General features: G+C 38.3%; 1 protein-coding gene and 1 long non-coding RNA gene across 4 annotated transcripts in view; one reads left to right on the forward strand and one right to left on the reverse strand.

The window, feature by feature from the left end:
• Nucleotides 1–808, reverse strand: part of LOC138684479 (uncharacterized) — a 28,907-nt gene extending 28,099 nt beyond the window's left edge. Inside the window, exon 1 of the long non-coding RNA XR_011323771.1 lies at nucleotides 325–808. This is a non-coding gene — a long non-coding RNA (uncharacterized lncRNA). The remainder of the gene's footprint in view (nucleotides 1–324) is intronic.
• The window catches only part of MINDY4 (MINDY lysine 48 deubiquitinase 4), an 81,748-nt gene extending 60,214 nt beyond the window's left edge, over nucleotides 1–21,534 (forward strand). For all 3 annotated transcript variants that reach the window (XM_069778302.1, XM_069778304.1, XM_069778303.1), the window contains 3 exons: nucleotides 9,985–10,165; nucleotides 14,991–15,063; nucleotides 20,576–21,534. In XM_069778302.1, the coding sequence (XP_069634403.1) occupies nucleotides 9,985–10,165; nucleotides 14,991–15,063; nucleotides 20,576–20,624 (303 nt within the window). In that variant the 3' untranslated portion in view covers nucleotides 20,625–21,534. The remainder of the gene's footprint in view (nucleotides 1–9,984; nucleotides 10,166–14,990; nucleotides 15,064–20,575) is intronic.
• The last annotated feature ends 941 nt before the right edge of the window (nucleotides 21,535–22,475 follow it).

Here is a 22,475-nt window from a genome sequence, read left to right on the forward strand (position 1 = left end):
TAACACAATCCTTTACATTATTCACAAGATTATAATAAGGCTTAAATTCAGTGCAGACAGCATATCAGTGTATCCAAATCAGATTAGTTCAGAACAAACTGGACTAAAAATAAATTAGCTTCTGTGTCTAGTTCAAGCTCCTTGTCCTTTTCTATAAACAATGTAACATTTAAAACCTCAAAAAATTGTTATGCATCACTGTAGCATTTTTTCCATTCTCTAGTGAGGAAAATGACTTCTAAGTAGCAAAATGGTAAGTGAGGTCAGTGCAGGTAAGAGCTATTTCTTTCCCATCTGCCCTCTAAAAATAAAATAAAAAGTTACCCAGAGAATCAGACACCGTCTTCCACTTATTCTGCAAATTACATGGTGGAGGGAGTTCGTTTCTTCTACTACTGTGCTCTTGCATGGGAGCTGGACTCATGAGCAGTGATCTGTTTTCCAAGCCAGTGAGTCTTAATCAGTTACAGAAACTCTGGTAGATGTAGTTTCCTTTTTTTTTCTGTCTACACTAGTTAGGCATCTGATGCAAATTGTCTTGCTTTTTATTAAGAACATCTGTGACTGCTCTACATTTCAGTTCATATGTCTCAGTGCATGCTGCAATGCCTGCCTTCGGACTAGGACAAAAGTCAGATTCTGGTGGACTTTGGCCTCAAGTCTGGGGAGTCTTCACTGTGGCTTCAGCGTGAGGTGCCAGATTCTGCTTTCTGTTACAAAGATATACGTTTAGAACAATTTAGAAAAAAGAAATGTCACTGATAGTTTGCAGTAGTGGAACTGAGAATAGCATTTGCCTGTCATTCAAAGTGACTCTTTTCTTCCTCTCGGTGTTTCGGTAAGTGGATTCAACATCCAATTACATTGTGGCTATGAGGATGGTAACTGAAACCAGTAATGGAAAAGGACTGTCATTTTTGGTTGTTTTTTTTTTTGTTTCCAGGAGTAAGAAAATCCTGAGAATGATATGTGATGAATCATAGACATTAGAGTTGGAAAACTCCCTTTAGGTCATATCCAGTCAATCTCTCAGGGGATAAGTCAGGATATTTTTATGTCCTGTTATATAGCAGACGTGCTTTTAAAAATCTGAATCCATGAAGTTCCTGCCTTTTTGTTCAGATGACCATTTATTAGTTGATCATAGTGCATATAACTGTGATCTTACCTTTTTCCTCACACGTCTCTGCTTTAAAATATGAGGAAGTGCAAATACAGATTTGCAGGTACCTGAGAATGTGAATATTTTAATATCTACTACACAGCTTGTGCTTTGGATATTCTAATATTAAATCTGACTGTTCATTTACTTGGTTTCCTCTGATTATCATTCTTACTTCTAATCCAACCTGACCCCTAAACAATTCATCCTCATCTGCTAGACATTTGCAAGCTGATGTAACAGTTCCTCCCTTTTTCATCAGTGCATCCTGTCCAAAGCTTATTTTTATTGCCCTACTCTAGACTTCTTCCAAATTACCAATGCATTTAGGAAAAGATATGCAAGATTCCAGGCTAGATGCAGTAAATCCACACAGAGAAAGATTTCTATACCATTTTATCTCCCTTGTCTAATATGTGTAGTATTTGTATATAATCCACAATTTCCTTGGCATGGCTTCTAAGGTGAAAATATCATGAGGGCATGAGAACTGAATTAATCCTTCTGTCAAACTTCAACAGTAGCAAATCAAAACAAAATGATCAGTCCTTTTTTCTCCAGTGACTGCCTGAAGAATCCCTCTGTTACTGATCCATTAATCTCTTTCACTGGATCATGCCGAATGTGTTATCTTTACTGATTAGAAAAATGTGTGTTTCATGTAATTTGTCTGGAATTGTTAATGTCTAATCATCACTCTTAGTCCTAATATATCACCATACTCAGTATATTTTTTGTAATGTAATTACTTGCTGAAAACTGTTTCACAAAGACAGATGGATTCATTCAATCTATTTCACATGCAAACATTTAGTTTCATAGTGAGATCCTGTATTTTAATGCAAAAAGGCTAGAAGTCCAATTCTATCACTTTTTGGTAGGCAAGTTACACATCTTTGGATTTCTTTTCTTTGTGCGAAGCCCATGTTTAAGCTATATTAATTCCATCTGATCTTACACATTTAACTAAGAAACCTAAATTCAGATTTTAGGTTTCCTGGGATTTCTTTAGAGCTCTTAAAGCAATAGAAACATTTCCAAAATCTGGTCAGTCCATATAAAATTGATGCACGTTCTCCTCTGTTTGCTGGGCTGCAGCATGCAGCAGTTTAGAGGTAGTCTCAGGGAAGCTGAGTCGTTTCTGCAGCTGGGACAAGACCTCAGAGAAAGGGGTGAGGCACAGAAGTGGGTAGGGCCAATTATAGAAGTCATGAGTGAGGAAGTCCCTGCATTTGGGTCAGAGTCTTTGGCCTAAATGCCACATTAAAATTGCAGGTGAAAAAACTTTGAATGATGAAATGCTCTTTTCAAAACTTATTGTGACATTAAAAGTAGAAACAGATGGAAACAGATGCTCTTGTTTATACCAGATCATTTAAGAGACTAAAAGCAACAAAAGGGAAAGATAATCTGCATTCTCATCTGAAAAATTTAAAAGATATTACTACTATTATTAATAATGGTAATAATAACAATAACAATATTAATATCTAGCATTTTTGCATAATTTCCTATGAACAGATCTGTGCTTTGCAAAAGAGGCAAGTATCATTACCATTTTATGGGGAGGGAACAGACGAATAAAAGTCAAAGTGCTTATCCCAATAAGTCATCCAGTAAGCTGGTGGCTGAACTGGGAAGAGAGTACAGGTCTTCTGAATCTCTCATTCTAAAGTTAGTATGATACTGGCTGATGAATTTGGCCATCCTTCCGAAAGGCTTTTTGAAACCACTTTAGGTATGTGCTGTTGTACACAAAATAATGAAGGTATTCAAGGTTACTTGTCTCTTTTGAACCTTGCCTCTGATTCTTCTTTGTCTTCACTGATTCTCTGCTGCTTTTAACCTGTCTTGCTATTGTAGTTAAACCTCCTATCATCTGACCTCCCAAACTCACCACGTTGGTCCAAGTCTCTGCCTGAGCTGTCAGCATTTCAAGAGACTGATGCTTTTTAGTTTTTGCATTTCTGAAAATGAACAGAGAATGTGGCATTGACAAAAAAGTTATGCTCATTTTTCCTATTTCTTTTCAAAAAGAGAGGGAAATGTAAATAAACAGAATTTATTCATTAAAATTCCACAGATGGGAATTATTATCTTTGGTCTTTTTGATGAAACCAGCACACTCTGTGCTATAACAAGACCTACTTGAGTTATTAAATTCAGCACACATGCTCTGTCTTCTGGCACCTCACCTGTTTATTTGCCCTGTGGAACGTCCTTCTTATAACCTTCTTCGCTGGGAAATATGTCTGCTAAACAGGCGCCTTTCTCAGTCCGATGGACTGGATTCAAGCCAGGTCATTGGTGGGGTTGTGGAGGGGGAGGTTTAGAAAGATGTTTTTAACCATCTTGTTTAAGAAACCAACAACAAAAATATGCATGTGCAAAATGGAAACTGATGGTTGGTTTTAATTTTCCACTTATTTTTCAGTAATGGGTATGCGGTAGATATTGTGCCGCCTAGATGCATTCAGCAAGGGACCCTGCTATTTATGTAAGACATTTGTGAGCACCACTGTGGGCAAAAACATGTGATACATACAAGGTTGACTGAAATAAGGGTGACAAAGCATCAGCCAGTTAAAAAGTCTTTTCTTCATTCTTTGTTTTTACATCTCCCTTTCTAGCCTGGAACTGAAATTTTCTTTAATGAAGTCCTATTGTCCTACTGATCCATGGACAGTTATTTTCCCAGTGGCCAGTCACTGTTGCTGGGATATTGGCATTGATTTCTTGTCAAAATCCTTCCAATAAAATAGAATCACAGAGTTTTTGTTTAAGACAATAAGAGTAACAAACCCCACATTTTTAAGACAGATCTGCATGCTTTGCAAACAGACAAAAAAGAAAATGATAAGTCAAATATTTTCCACATGTCTCTCTAGATTATAAATACCTGCATTTGGATCTGGATCTATCCTATCTAACGTTAGGGCCTTTACAGGCTGAAAATTCTTCAGGTAAGAGGTGAGCCAACTCCCTTTATAGCTGATGAACAGAGGGGGTCTAAATTTCTGACAATACCCATCTCTTCCTTGTTTGATTTTACAGACAGCCAAAACCTAGGGGCTAGCCTAAGTTAGAGGGCCTAGAAATAGATGGTGAAGAGTTAAGTGGACTGAATCTTGACCTATATTTGTCATTACAGTGAAGTAACTTACTGAAATGGATTATAAACTCCTTCAAGTGTATTGAGGGAATGGCAAAGTGCTGAAGTCTTGAGTGAGGGTCTGAAGCTCCCACAACATATCTTCACTTGATGGGACATACCAGAAAAACAGCAGAATGGGACAAAGATAAAGGAAAGATCCTGAGGCTACCTGGCAACTATTTGCCTTACCACAACTGCTATCTTCTTTTATGTTGTGGCCACAAAAGAGAACTTCAGTCAAAAGCCAGTGCTTTCCAGAAGTCTTTCTTTGGTTTGGTAGTCCTGGGAATGAGCACACATCTCTTTCTATTCTTCTTCATTAATGTTGCCCTTTTTCCCTGCAGTTCATTATCAGAAAGATTTTCTTTTCTAAAACAAAAAGGATTCAAAGCTACAGAGAAATTGTCTAGGGCTCCCACATGGCAGTAGTGTTTTCTACTACAATTTATAAATCTCTAGGTAAAAACTCTTCAATTTCTGCCTAACCTGGCATAGTCAATAAATTATGCATACTCTGAATGTCAGATCTTGTGAACATTAATTTTATTTTTCTTAATCTGATTGAAATCAAGTGTGTATCAATGGCAATAACTTTGCCCTCACAGTGTCCCTTAACTATATGCAAATATAATAGTAATGTGGCTGGCCTGGTGTTTTTAATAGTGCTGGTGCAATAGGTGAACTGAGTCAGTGGTATTCTTGATCACCCAAGGGCTGTTGCAAGGGTATCCATTTTTATACCATTGACACTTAACACTGTTGGAACATTGTTTAATATTAATTCAGTAAATGTCATTGCAATGCTGGGAAAAAATGACATCACAAACAATAGGCTATGGCCTGTAACTGTGAAAGCTTTGTGTAATTATCCTTTTGTCTATCAGTCCTATTGGATTCAGTACAACTAGCAATTTCTCAGTTTGACAGAACCCAGACCTTTGTGGAATTACATGTGTCTCAGTACTGCACCGTGTGATTACTTTGGAAAATAAGCATCTATAACAGTTATATTCAGGCAAACAAACATAAAGCAAGAAATGACTGAATATAATTTTAATTGGGGAAAAAAAAAAAGTCCAACAAGCAAGGAAGTGAAATTATATTAAGTTATAACAAAACTCCTGGAGAAAAATGCCTTCACATTAGCCATATCCAGTGAGCCCCCTTGGTTTTGATATCATCTTCTCTTCTTTGAATCATGGCTGCTGCATAGGAGTGATAACCTGATGTTTGTTTTTGTTCAAGGTAAATTGTGTAATGGAGTCCAAAAAACACAGAATCTCGGTTATGTTTCTTGTTTATTTTTTTTGGCATAAATGTGGAAAAAGATAGCCTTGTTCAATGAGCAAATAAAATCTGAATGGTGAAGTACCATACACTCATTCTGGCAGATACATTGGAATAGTTCTCCAGTAAAAAATATTTGTCTGTAGATTTAATTTCACTATTGTGTGAATACACAGTAAAGTCAGATGTAGAAAAAGACCACCCATAGTGTTGAAAATGAGCCCTTTGAAGGTGCTTGCTTTTGAAAGGTTGACATTTTCCAAAGATGAGAATTGTGTCCCTGAAATTCATGAGCATTCTTAAGAGATTTGTAAAGCAGAGGATTAGGGTTAGTGAAGTCTCCATAGGAATTGAAAACATGCAGCATGAAAGGACACCTAATTCATCCTTGCCCCCTTATATTTTTTTTTGCTTGAAGAAGATTAATGAGCATGTTTGAAAACAAATATTTGAATAGTAATGCATTATTACTATTTAATGCATTATGATACTGCAAGCAGGAAAAAAAAAAGGATTCTTTTTATGTTCTGCAAAGTAGAAATACAGACCTTAACACAAATAATAATATTTAATAAAGTAGATTCAAGTCACATATCCGTGATTTGCCTTTGGAAGTCAGAGCCAGCGTTACACTCACAGGGCAGCATACAACAGCTGGAAAGAAGGGCCCCATTCTCTGGCAGGCACTTGTTGGAGGACACACACTCTGAGTTTAAAGGGTTTCCTGAGAAGTCAGAACACTGGGTGTTCATGCTTGTTCTTCCCTGTCCTGCTTCAAGCTCCTGTTACATTCCAGGATCAGTACCACCAGCCAATTGAAGAAGCACTCACCACTCAGCAGATGGACCAGTTAAATGAGGGCTTTTAGACCACTCAACAGTTGATGCTTGAAGAAGGAGGCAAAGGAATCCTCGCAATGAGGATTGTCCTTACTTTGTCAGTAGCATGGTTCCATATTATATTTTGTAGAAAAAATCTAGACATGTTTTGGGGAGTGCTATAGGAGAGGGAAGTTCCTTATAGGAAGTCTAGACAAAGTAACGTGTTTAGGGAGAGGAAGAAATTTTAGTCTTATGGATAAAAACCATTCCCTGCTGCTTGACCTTAAAGCTGGAGTGTAGGAATAACCTGAGGTATCTGGAGAGCCAGAAGCCCCTGGAAGGTGATGATAGTGGGACAGAGTGGCCAGTGGTTTTGGGGAGAAGCAAACCTCCAGTGACCAGCCAACCACCCGAACACAACTTCATGTTGAAGGCAGCAGCTAATCCTCAATTAGTATAACTGATGTAAGTGAAATGAGAACTTCTCCCTTTTTATGGGAGATGAGGATTTGACCTGCAATGTTTTTATAGTCTCCTATAGACTCTTTTATAGTCTTAAAGTTCATGCCCTTGCCTTCTTCTGCAAGCATTGTAATTGAAAACTTAACATATTTGGAAAATGTTCCTACAGACCTTACTCATCTGAACAATTTGTCCTGACTTCAATAGGACTGTTCATGTGAGTAAGAACTGGAGTGGATGTGTGCTTTGAAACAGTTCTGTATCTCCTAATCTTGTTTTGTCAAATGTTGTTTGATGAAGCTTGGAAGTTGCTTTAGCAGACATATGTAGGAAGAACACATTTTTAGAAGACTGGCTGTTCCTTTTTGGCTTTGATTTATCTGCATATTAAAATATGCATGTTTGTGAGACTGAATCTTTTCATCCGTATCCCTCTAATTTGCCATCTTCTGTTGCATCTACGTATTTCCCATCTTCTGTTGCATCTACGTATTTCCCTTCTCGATAAATCCTGTTCTGAGTGGTTTTGTAAGCTTGTAAAAAAATTTCTTTACTTTTAAGCCAAGAATTTACATAAAAAGCAAAACTGTTGTATAAAAGGCTGTTTTAAATAGATACCAGCAAAGTAATGAGTCAGAGAACAGTTACTTAATTAGCTAATGACTTCTTATCTAACATCAGAAGAAATTCTCATTGGGGAATATAATTGATTTTGTACTCATATAACACTTGAGATACAAATTCTAAATCTCAGTAATACCTCCCTCCCCCCCCTTATCACTTAGGATGCTGTTTAGATTTTTGCTTACATATATCTTGGCTTCTGCCTTTTAGCAGTATATTAGATGACATTTGCACCTGTGTGCCCAAGGTGAAGAACTGAGGGCTGCACTGTAGAAGCTGTATCCATTAATCTGTATCTAGAAAACATGCATGAGAATTTTTCTATTAAAAGTCTTCCAGTTTCCACTAGCACCTACTGCATATGCTGAAGCATGATTTAAACCCCATAGTGGTAAAGGTAAAGGTAGTAATAGGCAGAGATTATTTCTGTAGATTATATCACTTACCATATTACTATGCAAACATCTTCTAAACTACCTGAGCCTCTGAACTAGCAAAGTTTCTTTGATCCATGTGTCTGTATTATGGAGAGAGAAACTGATCTTGTATTTCTATGCACATATATTTGCACACTTGGCTGCCATTCCTTGTTTTGCAGATTGGTAGCATACCAGGAGTGCAACATCTGTTTAGCAAAGGATACATAAAACTGGGGATAAAATAAAAATGGTTATACACAGCGTCCTGCACAGTGGTGATTCTGTCTACTCTAAGAATAATAAACAGAGCTGTAGTTAGAAACATTCCACTGAAAGCAAAAAGTTTTATTTTGGTTTTTAGTTGCCCTGAGTGATTTATCAAAGATATAAAACTCAACAATTCAGTGATGGAAAAAACAGTATTATTTTGAACTTAGAATACAGCTTTCAATGACAGGAATATAGCTAATAAAAAATACCTGCTGTAGCTGAATACCAACATCTTAGCTGGAAGAAATAAGGTTTCTTTGTTACATTAAGTAATCTAATCACTATTTTTACTCTATTACTTACTACTGAAGGGGCTAATATCATTAACTGATACTGCAGCTTTAAAGCAGCAGCATGCAATAGGAGGATGGTATCTGTCTCAGAACACATTAGTGTGAGGTGAAGAAAATACAAGATATTCACTGACCTCAGGGGACGCAGGAAACTTCCATAACTCATTTTATGTCACCATATATTAAGATGCAAAACCACAGATGCACTCCCCCAGGTATTAAATACTTAAAACAGAAGTTCCATGAGAAATAATATATTTATGTGAGGCTACTACACATAAGACTAGTCTCAATCCTTTGCTGGACTGAACTGGAACCTTAAAGACTATGGGGTGAAGCAGCAGAAAAAATTGATTAAACCAATAAACGAATACATATATAGATAAAAGAAATTACTCACAAATCCAAAGAATTGCTGTAGTAGCCCATATTTTAAATAGCTGGTAGATTTAAAAACAATACTTCAAATCAGTAGAATAGAATAGAATAGACTATTCCAGTTGGAAGGGACCTACAACTGCCTGACCACTTCAGGGCTGACCAAGTTAAAGCATGTTGTTATATCATTATTATATGTACCAGATACACTCCTGAGCCCTCCATGTTCCCAGGAGCAGTGTGAATGTTCCCACTAGGATTGCCGCCCTGAGTTGATGCCATGCCAGGTCTTGGCTTACCTACTGCAATCCTGTTGGTATCCCCTTCCCCCACTAATTCTAGTTTAAAGCTCTTGAGTATTCTAGTTTAAAGCATCTTGAGTATGAAAATCATTTATATGCAATTTCATGCAGAATATTTAGGTTACTTATAAAGAAGTTTTTTTTCAAACATTCTAAAGGAGGGCAAAAGCTTAGAAAAGGCATCTGTTAAAGAAATAATTGGTTTTTTTCAGCTGAGACTATTTAATTTTTAAGAACAATGAATCAAAACAAGTGCTTCTGTTATTGCTTTCTTCTAGTAGCTGAAAATATTTTACATATCTGGACTGTGAAGCTAGAAGAACATGCTAAAGTGAAAAGAATGTATTATATTCTTAATCCAAGAAAAGATTTTGGTCTCGGTTTAGTTGCTCACACAGGGGTGTCTCATGTCATCTGAGATCCTATGAAGTCTCTTGCCTGGCTTCCAGGTGCTGTTGCATAAGAGCATGGTCGCCCATTGATCTTGTGTAGTATTCCTAACCTAAACTCACTGTGGTTTTATAGTTATTGCAGAGGACAGGGTTCCTTTTGGTTCTGATCATCTGGTATACGATCTTTTTGCTGTAAGGATTTCCTTACCTGCCTGTAACTCAGGGCCAAATAGTTGCTTTATATGTTCCATGATTTACCAGAGCTATCCTGGTCTGCTTCATCAGCAGTACATAATGAGCCTTCATTAATGTTTGTAGACTATAATAAATAAAAGATCTTATACAACTCATGTTTTCCACAATGAATTGTTTCTTCCCCTGCCCCTCGTGATGTTCTAATGTTTTGTATCTTTCTTTTAGGTTGGTTGTTACTTGAAGACCCCTAAATATCCAATTTGGTTGGTATGCAGCGAAAGCCACTTTAGTGTGCTTTTTTCTTTGGAAAAGGATTTACTAGGTGACTGGAAAACAATGCGGAGATTTGATCTATATTATTATGATGGCTTGGCCAACCAGGAAGAAGAAATACGGTTAACAGTTGGTACGTACAACTCAGTACCTCTGCATTTCATCTCTGGTGGTGGCAATAGCATCACATCAAAAAGAAGAGTTCAATAATACAAACAATGATGGTCTCAGGCACTAAAGTTTATTTGTGTGCCTGTTTCCTGTTTTCCGTAATTAGTTTTGGTGATTAATTGGAAATTAGATTTCTCAAGAAAATTTTGAGAATAAGCTCTTGAAAGAGTTAAAAGTGAGCATGTGCTACTTCATACAGACTGGTATATCTTTCAGTGACACTGATTTCCAAGGAACAGACTGTGATCTGGCCTATTCATGCTCCCAGGATTATAAACCATATTTAACCACTCTCATTCTCCTTCACATCTCACATCATTTCTACAGGCAGAAAGTGCAAGTCTCCTGTTCCTCAACCCTACACGCCTGTAGTAAAATGAGCAGAGAGGGTGAGGAAGCATGAAATCCTTGCCTCCAAAACCAGCTACTTCAGAAGATGGCAGTAATCCGCTAACAAAGTCTAGTCTCTTACCTGCTTGTAAGCATACTTGGAAACACAAGCATGCAAAAGATCTTTCGACTTGTTGCACTCATTTTTTCAGGAAACCATGACAAATTATGCAGCTGCTTTTACAGGAATTATGTATTTCTCCAGCTGGAAGGCATTTGGACAAGAAGTATTCTGATGCTTAGAACGCTCCTACTTATTGCCATATTAAGGCATTCTTGACCACTAAATTCCTATTTGCTAATAATATCCTACTTATCTTTTGTTTTCTTTAATATATTTATACAATCTAATCAAATTCCTTCTCAATCTTAAGAAGCCACTCTACTGTAGTCCACTCTTTAAAAAGAAGCTGTCTGTATTCCTTGTTTGCACCTACATTCTGGTTCTTGGACAGGATGAGTTATACATGGGTGTTGTATGTTCTAATTGAGTCCCTGTGGCAAAGCTCTTTGTATGGTGGGAGTGCTGGGGGCTTTTAGCATCTCACAAGATTTGGTAGTGAATTCAATCATCTTTCTCCCTGTTATTTATCCTCTTATTTTAATTAAAATCCCTGTCATTCTATTGTAGTGATCACATTATATATTATCTCAAAGAAATACTTGACCTTTACAGGACTATAGTTGCCAACTGGTTCCCACATGGCCTGTCCCAGATAAAAGGTTCTTTGTAAGTGATACAGATGATAGAGTTCAACATAGGGCTAGAGAGATCAAGACACATTTTTTCTATTGTGTTGTACCATGTAACATACAGTCCAAAACAGGTGTCCTTATCTGTCTTTTTATCATTAATAAATCAGGAATGTTTCCAAAATCCAGAGCTACCAAGCACTCTGAGATCCCTGGATGAGAAAGTGCTCAGAGTATGTATAAGTTTTTACTGTTCAATCTGTCATGGCATATCTGTATATTTCTCCTCAAAGACTAAACTTGCATTGAGAGGTAGATATCTTTTTGTTGTACCTATAGCCTCTTCCAGGGATGTGTCCTAGTAAATCTTCTGTTATCTGTGAAATTCTGCAAAAGGCTGTAAAATGCAAATAATTTCATCATTCCAGGGAAATGCTTTCCTAGTTCTGGCTGTACAGTAATCCTTTGTTAGGTCTGGATAAAAACTGAAATTACTTTACATCCAAAAGGTAACATTGATCATACATCTAAACCATGCATGCAGTACCAGATGGAAACATCAGAATGCTAAGTATTACTGGTATTTCCATTGCAGAAATATCAACAAGCTATGATGGTTAGGCAGTGTTACCTAGAGATACAACGTGAGGTTCTGGGTGCTGCACAGCCACATCTCACTGGTGCTGGTTAGTGAAGTTGTTTGCTTTTCACTAACAAAAGGGTGAATTCCTTGATATGGGAATCTTGTTTATAATTAGGAAGATTACAATCAAGGTCATATTTCAGGAAATCTTGAAGAAATTACACTGGGCGAGAAAGGTAAAAAAGCCAGAAAGAAAGAGTAGAATTACATTTTGGGGGTAATAGCAATTGCCACTTTATATTGAGAATTTGCCCTGCTTCTTATACTTATGATCATTTGCCAGAATTTAGGCGGGAAATAATAAAGTTCCTTCCTAAAAGCAGGCAAAGCCTTCTAGTGAATTCAGCATACTAACCTAAATAGATAAAGGTTCTTCAGTCCTTTCCATTGGGGTAGAAATTTCTGATAGGCAGAGAAGAAAAACATGCCACTGTATCTAAATTTTGCATGCATTTTGCTCATCTTTTGTCAGCTGTCCAGGGACTGACTCGAGATTCTGGGATTTTTATTATATGTCACAGAGACCACTTGTATGAATGTGTTGTACTGCTCAGAAAGATACTGCTTCTCCTTTCTAATATATACAGTTAACACCTACCTATGTTAACATTTACAATATGTTGTCTCCAAGTGAAGATACAGGGAATTTTTGTACAGTCTGTTTTAATAGATCATTCTTATATCTCATTGGTGCTTACGTTCAACTCAGTATCCTTTTAAACGTGTTTTCAAAAAGCAGCTGAATAATTGCTAAGGAGAATATAACTGAATTTCTCAGAAGATTCTTCCAGAGTCATAGACAGCATCCTGAGCCCCTTTGCAGGTCTCACAGGAGGTAGTGCAAGCAGTGAAATTAGCAGAGATTCCGATACTGGAGGCAGCTTCTAGGGAAGGCTCACATATTGATTATGACACTTTCAGAACAGTTTTTTCGTACAGTTAAGATGAGATTGTTCCAATGTGCAAACGCCTTCTGGAAAGGTAATTAATAAAAATAACTTCCTAAGGTTGCCTATTTAAAATTGCCGTTTAAATTATGAGCAGTATTTCTTCTCTTGGTGATTGTCTGTTCACATTCCACTCTTCTGAACCTGTGTCATCATATCTCCTGAACAGCAAGTTTGTCTGTAACTGTGCTGGCTCTCGATTTCTCAATACCCTTAGCTTAGAATATAAGTGAATATATAAGAGATCATATTCGTATCTTTCTTGCTGTTGGTGACTCCAGGATGGAAGAGTGTAACTTCAATATTGCTTGCTCCAAATAAGTTGTATGAAACACTTTAACGCAGTTTGTTAGTTAATTAACTTAGCTAAATGTTCCTTGTCTACTCCTGTAAGGTACACCTTTAGTGATACTTTTTTCCTATTCTTTTATATGAAAAACCTTTATTCAAACCTCCTGGTTGGAAGAACTCAAGTCTAAAAATTACAAAACTCCACAAGTTGACAATGACTGGGAAAGGCAGCCATGCCATATGCCTATCCTGCTACCGGTACTAGGGTCAGGACAGTAGCTCTTGCTTCTCACTATGAGAAAATCCAGAACATCAGTATCAGGAATTCCTAGATGGGTCCAAATACTATTGAAGACCTCTAACAAACCATTATAAACTTCAATATTATGATAAAAGAGGCCCTTTGAAACTTAGAAAGATTCCTGTGTACCTCTAAGTTCCTGAGGATCTAGGAGAAAACTGCCAGTACTTTATGTATTTTTAAATATTGTCCATTTCCTACTACTCCAGCCCTTACAGTCATTCAGAGCTTTCCGCATGTATTTATACCAACATGATCAACAAGCAAGAGAGAGCCAGATTCTGTCTATGACACGAGGAAGCCAGATATATCTGAGACTGGCAGCTGTGAATGTAAGAGCAATTGCCTCCCATCCTGTCTACAACAGTCTCACTGAAGCAGACCCATATCCTACACCCTGTCTTGGCATCGTTTGTTGCTCGCAACCTACCCATTGGCTGGATGACTGACAGAAAAGAAGAAAAAGAAAAAGCCCTAGTCTGCTGCAGTTTAAAATGTTTTACTCCAAAACAGGAAACAGCTGAGCAGACTGACATCCAAGCTGGTCGCAGGATGTTTTCTCCCTGAGAAGTTCAGTGACTACTTTCACTGTTGACAGATCCAGTGTCTGAGACACTGACCTCTCTGTTTTCCCTGGAACAGTGCAATTGCCTCTCTGTCCCGAAGGAATGCTCACAGTCTGTGGTAGCTCTCTTATATCCAACACAACATTGGCTTCTCCCGTCTGTGCATTGCTTTCTCAACAGTCAAGGGACAATCTTCTTTTCCAGGGTGAAAGAATCTTAACCCAGTTTGGATTGGACTTGGGGTTTCCTATTCAGCTACTGCTGTCCTTAGTATTTGAGTAATGAAAATTGCTTTCTTAGTAGCTATGACATCAACTGCAAAATAAAAACCTCATGACATCCCTCCAGCATAATCTTTCACCTTCTAATCCATGTTTTTTCCTTGAAACCATCTCTATATTAGTAAACTAACATGTGTCAGGGCATGAGTCTGAACACTGTCCCCCGATCATCCCTACTGGTAAGTAGTCAGCACAATTTTCGGAAAGTTTCTGGCCCAGAACAACTAATACTGGGCACAATCTGGGGATCATTCCCAACAGCGTTTGCATTCAGTCACCCCTGCCTTTAGCCTGCCACCACATGAACAGGCAGTAGACCACTAGCTGAAAGAGTTCAGGCAATGACAAAGCAGTGAGTGCCAGACTGTCCGCTCTAAGGTCAGCTATAAAGCCCATGCTATTTGCAAAGAGCCATAGTTGTGGTACCTGCTCTGAGCATTCCTGGCCCTGTCTGTGGCCACTCTGTTCAGATGGCGTGAACGAGGGCATGAGATGGTATTCCAGTGCCAGGGTATTTCAGTCCAAAGTGGATACGTGCCTATTGTGGGCTAGGAGATTTACGGTGTGAGTGGTAGTCCATCACTTCCATGAGTGGAGTTCCTAGAAGCTACTGCGGTATTCTGTGTGAATAGAAATATACTCCAGCCACTAATAATGTCTGATATGTCTCTGCAGACACAACTCAGATGTGCACTGAAGATAAAGAAAATGACCTTACTCCTCCACTTGAGCACTGTATTAGGACAAAGTAAGTGAAACTACAGTTTTTCATACAGATATATTCAGTTACTGATATAAATAATATATGTAAGGCTGGAGTGTGGTAAAAAATAATGCAGCAAGTAATCTTGCAAAATTACTGCTTAAAAATCAGAAAGGATCTGAATAGGCCAGGTTGTGATAATAAGTATTACACATTTAATTGTGTGTTATTGTAGTTAACATCAAACTGGCTAAGACATTCACTTCATTTTTAGAGGAACCTTCATTACATCACCAAGAACTGACTAAGCCAAATTCAGTTTGAGAGCACAACTTGATTTCAATAGATCTACATTTAGATCCCCAAAATTTCATTGATTCCTATTGTAGAGGTATAATGAGAAAAGGAGAAATTTTTTATAAGTCCTTTCTGAAAAATATAGTTGCTGTGGGAGACTTGGGTATCGTTCTCGATGCATGAAGCCCTGTGCTCAATGGGCTCAGTTTTCTCAAACTTTCCATGTGCCTATGGGCAGCACAGAGCTCAAGATCACAAAACACTGTGTTTTGTGAAGTCATTCTTGACAGTTCTTAGGTCATATTTTCTCCTTAAATACAAGGCTAGTTCCTGTCATGTTCAGATTTTCATGGCCATTTTAAGGTCTATATGATATTAAATGATATTATTTTAAGCAATTTATCCAAGTTATACTGAAGTTAATGAGAACATTTTCAGTTTAGTGAGACATGAAAGAAGCAAAATGGAGAAATTTAACTAGGTAGAAAAATCAGCTTTATATCAGCTCCATCAGCATGACTTTGAAAACTGCTATCTGAATATCTTTGGAGCAAGAAGTAAAAGCCTCATTGTCAAAGACCGTAACATTTGTTAAATCAGCAAGCCAAGCAGCTTCAGATTTCTGTTGTAATTTCCCCCTCTCCTTGCCACAATTTGTCCTGTAAAAAACCACCCCCAAAAATAAGCACAGTGGCTGCCAAACAGTGTGTTCCTGCATGGCTGCCATTATAAAGTTACAGAAAAGTAGAAGAGGCATCCTGTAACATGACAGCAGTGACATTAGTCCAGACTCCCTTACATATAGATTGTATTGATTCCTCTGTTCCAGTAACACATAAGCATGACTACAAACTAAAATAAATAATATATAGCCTCAGAAACCCACACAGTAAATAATGCGTGCAACTACTTAAAAGTGCTCTTAGAACATCTTCCATTCCTGGCATTGTATCAAAGTTACACAGTTTTTGTAGTGGTGATGTTTGTTTATTTTAAATTCCCTGCTTTAATCTACTGGAGAAGTAAATGACCAGCAAATTCCAGTGTCAATTTATTTTGTTTGTACCATTCTCAGGACCGTCTGATTTACCCTGATCAGTCTGGCTCCTTGTTTCCAGTATTCTCAATTTGCTTTGAGCATATTTATTTAAGCATGGCCTTGCTGCTAAAGGTTTTTCGTGTTCTATTTTTCCTTTTTGGTTTAAGAACTTTTTCTTCCAACTATGAAACAGTATATAAGGAAAAGTAAAACCAAACCAAACTAACCAATATTTTAACAAATTGGGAGATAAAAAGGAAATGTTTTCTATCATACAGCCATGGAAAACACTCCTAAACTAATTTTTAGTAAAGCAAGCAAGCAAGCAAGCAAAGAGCCGTTACTTATTTTGACCAAGCATTCATGATGAAGCTACTTAACAAACCTTTCTCATAAAAAAATGCAGGATGATCCCTCAGGCAGTGTGGAGAATTTCACAGACTGAACAATCAGAACTGAGAAGATTAACTGTTGTTTCCAAAAGTTGATTGGTTTTTTTCCTTTTATTCACATGACTCAGTTCTGTTTTAATCCATGAAAAGCCTTACCCATTGTTTACCTCAATACCTGAACACTACCGTCCTGTAATGCATTGAATTACATGCCCAACATCTGTTTGCTGTTTGTTCTCTTATCCTCTCCCAAAGGGAAAACTGCATATGTAATAGACTGTTTCTGTATTTAGGTTTTCTTGTTATTATTTTTATCAGAGGAGAAGGGTTGTTTTACTTCTGCAGGAGGAAGAGAGTCCCTATTCTAGTCCCTATTTTAGTCCCTATTCTATAAAATGTCAGAAGAGCGAGATTTGAGTTTAAAGCAGGTAATGCTTCAGATGATGGCTAGAATGACTAGTCACCAACAGGTATCACTTTAACCTGCAGGCTCCCAACCAAAGAGTCAGTACAAGTACATGTGCTTTTATTGTGGCTTTCAGCCCTAGACATCTGTAGAAGCAGTCAGATTCTGACCAAGAGATGTCTGGAATGTGCATCCCTGTGTTGTTTGGGAGATGCCGTGCGGACGTCTTCTCCCATTCTTCCCTGAAAAATACTCATATCACAGTCACAATCCTCGGCGTCTCTCTGCACTGGCGGAAATAACATCTGTTAGCTCTGCCTGAGGGGAATAAAACTTTGATCTGATATTATAATCTGAATTTAGAGGTATATTTTGTTAACCCTCTAACATCAGCTTTCCTCTGGGGTAGTGGGGCTATATGACACATTAGTTCATCTGTTTGGCTTTGAAGTGAGACATCCAGTGGAAATTTAGTGGATAAGAGGAGAGGAGAGCATGGGCATTTCATCCTGAATTATTGGTGTGCTCTAAAACAATACTGAATGATTAGTACAGGAGATACTCTGTGAATGTTATTCCAGACTGAGCATTGTTCAGGGCTTGAACCAGTTCCTCCTGGGTTCCCGTTAACTCCATGACCCTTGGGTGAGGTTGTAGTTGAACCAGGTGGGTCAAATATAGTTTTCATGTAGCTAATCTGATAAATTATAATTGAATCAGCAGCTAGAATCTGGGTTCAGTTTGAATTGCGTTGTGGCAGGATACTGTGGGGAAATGATGATGCTGAATTGTCTGGACAGTTTTGTTTCTGTCTGTAAAGAAAAGACTTGTTCAGTGCCTGTGAGTGAGGTTCCTCACTATTTGACACCTTTTCTTGTGCATATTCAATAGATGAAAAAAGTTTTGGATCCGTCTCCACAGGAGCAAACAGCCAAAGACTGCTTTTCAGTCTACAAATGGCTCAGCAAAAATGGTTTGAAAATAAACATGGGAGATAAGGCTTGTTATGAAAGTTACCTTGAGTCCTGCTTCAAAATACTCTTTTCTGTTTAAGCTTTTTCTTGAAATCCTGTTTTAGAAAAGGCCAGTTCTTCACTGCATAGTGATTAGCAGCATCCTAAGCCATAAGAGCAAAAATGGTATCAGCACATGTTAGTGTTTTCACAGAGTATAGTGTATTCTCAGAACAGATTTCATTCGGTGTCTTTTGGCCTCTGTGGGGTCTCTGTGGATCCCTCTCAAAGCTTTAATCACCCTGATGAGATAGAAGGTGGTGCCTTGGGAAGATTGTACACAAAGATAAGGGATGATTTGATGGCATTATCTGAAAAATCCAGTGGGGACAGAAGGTAGCGATTGTACTTCCCACTTGCATTTGGTTGTTCTGGGGTGATATTCTGAACATCTGGCAGGGACAGCTCTCACCACTGGCAAATGCCAGACTAGGTCGAATATCCCCAGCTAGAACATATTCTGCTTTTAACTTAAGATGTGAGGCATCACTGTTGTGTGTTCCTACTAAGTCCTGGGATGAGGACAGTCTTTCTGCAATTTTTTAATTTTTATTTTCTCAGCAAAATAAAAAAAAAGATGGAAAAAATTCACAACAACCCTCAGATGGTCTCTTGCTTTGAGGCTTTGCACTGAATACTGCATGAATTCAGCTTTTGGTTTTGTTTTACACTTAATTGACTTGCTCAGTGAAAGGACTGAGCTGCCATACCCTTGCTGACACATTCTTTCCTCGGTGACAGAAAGAATGTGGCACTCTGGCAACTCACTGTCATCTCCACCCCCTCACTAATGTCTTGCTACTGTGCACATGCACTCTGAGACAGATTTTCAAAACAGATATAAATACTTGACACTGAGAATGCAATAGTTTAGTTCTCAGAAGATGGGGACCATGAACTTGCAAACATGAGAAATGCCACGGACAAGGGTGCAATTCATGCAGTGAATGACTCTGACTGTACAGTAAGTTGACTCACTTCAACCCAGTGAGGTCACTGGAGAGCATCATCCCGCTTTCACCAAGTCTTGGTTCAGATCTTTGTCTTCTGCCATGATTTGAAGACACATTCGGTGACAAATGCAGGGTTGAAACCTTGTTTGCATTCAGTGTTGGTCACATTCCTGGAGTGGTGGTGTGGTTTAACCGCAGCCAGAAACTAAGCACCATGCAGCAGCTCACTCATTCCCCCGCACCCAGTGGGCTGGGGGACAGAATTGGGAAAAAAAGTAAAGCTCATGGGTTGACATAAAGACAGTTTAATAGGAAAGGAAGAAAGGAAGAAAATAATAGTGATAATAATAATGATGATGATACTAATAAAATGACAACAATAATAATAATAATAAAAGAATTGGAATATACAAAATAAGTGATGCACAATGCAATTGCTCACCACTCGCTGACGGATGCCCAGGTAGTCCCCCAGCAATGATCCCCTGCCTGGCCAACTCCCCCCAGTTTATATACTGGGCATGACGTCACATGGTCTGGAATACCCCTTTGGCCAGTTGGGGTCAGCTGTCCTGGCTGTGTCCCCTCCCAACTCCTTGTCCCCCTCCAGCCTTCTCGCTGGCTGGGCATGAGAAGCTGAAAAATCCTTGACTTAGTCTAAACACTACTTAGCAACAACTGAAAACATCAGTGTGTTATCAACATTCTTCTCATATTAAATCCAAAACATAGCACTATACCAGAAAGGAAATTAACTCTATCCCAGCCAAAACCAGGACAAATGGGCAGCTGAGGATAAGCAGGAATTAAAGACATGGAAGGTTTTTGTGCACGTGTGTGTGGACTCATTTGGAAACATTGTTCTTGGTACACATCTTTAGTGTTATTCTGAAGAAGGAATGAGGGCAGAGAAAAAGCAAAGCCTCAACATAGGAAAAACAAAACATTGCCATTAAAGTGAGCCATTGAATACTTCAAAGGAACCAAGGTCAGGAGCAAAGATAGCTGCTAACTGAAATGATCCGGTCTCAGGGTCTCAGAGACAGAGAGTTCCTAATCAGAGGCCTGCCTATATAGGAGTGTGCAAAATGCATAGTAAGAGCTGAGACTGAGCATTCTGGTTATATAGGGTTAATTCTTGTACCCATCTTAGGGATTCCCTACAGTCTTTGCAACATGAAGGTACTTGTTCTGAATCAGCTGCTGCTGAGGACTCTCTATTGCTTAGAAGAGACCGGAGGAAGGGTAAGGAGACTGACCTCCAAACTTGGGCATCTAAAATTCAGGGGCACAAGTACCTCACTTCTGTTCTTATGCCTTTGAGAAGATGTGATTAGTTACCCCAAATGAGTCCATCCTAATCTCTCTAAGGTTTTTTGCGTGGTTGAGGGGTGTTGGGTTACCTTTCCAATGACCTGATTAACTGATGGATGTAAAACGATTGCTTTCATTTCTAGGTGGCAAGGAGCTGTTATTGACTGGAATGGCACAGAACCAATGTTGTGACTGACCTGACCTGCACTTTATTTGTAAAGACAAAAAGGAAATGACTGAATTAGCACATTCCTATTCCCACCAATACAGGAAATAGGACAAGAGTTGTGCAGTTTACGATGAGGAAGAACGGCATGGTTTGCAGGCTGGAAGAGTTTCACCTCAATCACCTCGTGCTTCAGATATTTTGCTTATAATATAAACAACACTTACGTAAATTCCTTGTCACTGCCTTTAACATACAGCTTCTGAGAGTAGACTCAGATTCCACTACCAAATCAAGGTTACAGATGAAGCAGTGAAGTCGTCAACGTCCCCTTGAGGTCTCTTTCTGGATCCACTCTGTATCCTGCAATTGTTTCAAAGCATCTGATGAAAGATGCTGAACCCAGATTTCTGTCACTGTACATGCCTTCTCTGTACTGCTTAGTTCTTCACCTACAAAACTCCAGTGCAAATATAAAATATCATCCAAGAAATGTATATTCACTTCTTTACCTGGTATTAGTAAGTCTCGTTTTGCACTAAACACATTGGTAACCATATGGACTTTTCAGATAAAGCCTGACCTATACAAAGTTCTTGTGTCATAAAATTTGCAGTAAGGATTGTGGTTTTGTGTTATGAGAATAATAACACCAGTACGTTCCTTATACTGGGTGAAATTGGTGTGTAACAGTGCCTCACACTGATGTAGCACATTTTTCTTTCTAGATTAGAGATAGCTCTATCAGTATCTTTACATTTATACCATTGTAACTACTTATACACTAGGGTTTATTTACACCAAAGTGATAGATAAGATCTGTGCTTTGCCTCTTCATTACAAGAAAACAGAAGAGCTGTTAGATTTGAAATTTAAATGGTGCCTATCTGTGATAGAGACCATTTTTCATGATTAAATAAAATGCATGTACTGAAATGATGTACTGTGGATATGTATCACGAGGTACTGAAACAGCAGTTTGTATGCTGAAATCAATTCAAGTGACATATTTTGGCAACACTTTACCAAAATTGGAACAAGTTACTGAACTGAAGATGGAAAAAATGCCTTGGAAAAAAGGCAGAAAAATGGTGCTTCTAGAATTATTCCTCTCTCTTGATAGTGAATAATTCATGAGAGTTTAATAAAGAACTTTTACTTTCTGATATTTATCATAGCACCTTCTTCCTAGTCAGTACGCAAATTCCTCTGAGTCCTGATAAACTAATTGCTCTTTCCAAAATCAATTTCCAACAAAAATTCAAGGCCCTACCCTGTGTAGCATGGAGACACCAAACTGACTATGCAAATACAAATCTCGGGGAATTAGCATTTGAGCTAGATTTGGAAACCAGCCTGAATATAAGCCATAACGGAGTACTAGAAAGGTTTAGGTAGTCTTTGAGTGAACATCTGTCTCCTCCTTTGCTTCCCATTCACATCAAACTAGCTATACGCTGTAAAGCCTCTCAGAGTTTCAGTTATTTTATTTAATTCAGTGTAATGTAATTTGTTTGGTTTAGATCAGATAGGCAAACTTTTTTAAACTTTGTGAGATTAAGATCTCCCATTCAGCCTCTGAGGCGTAGGCAGCATCAGATCTGAGCTCATTCCTGACTCTACTACAAGGATGTTACGTGGCCTTTGGCAAACCCTTTCATCTTTGTGTATATAGGCATATGTTTGTACTGTCAGCTGTAGGTGGACTCAATACTGCCTTTAAGATACACTCATCATCCATACTTCAGACAGTCCAGTTTCCCAGGAAGAGCTTGCCTCAGTGTGAGCTTCAGTGTTTCTGGGAGTGGGAGATCACGAACAAAGATCCCAGATCCAAAGCCTTTGTTCCTCTTGAAATTTCTGTGAACTGTAGTCCA

Source organism: Haliaeetus albicilla, chromosome 2 (genome assembly GCF_947461875.1).
Source record: "Haliaeetus albicilla chromosome 2, bHalAlb1.1, whole genome shotgun sequence".
Classification (NCBI taxonomy): domain Eukaryota; kingdom Metazoa; phylum Chordata; class Aves; order Accipitriformes; family Accipitridae; genus Haliaeetus; species Haliaeetus albicilla.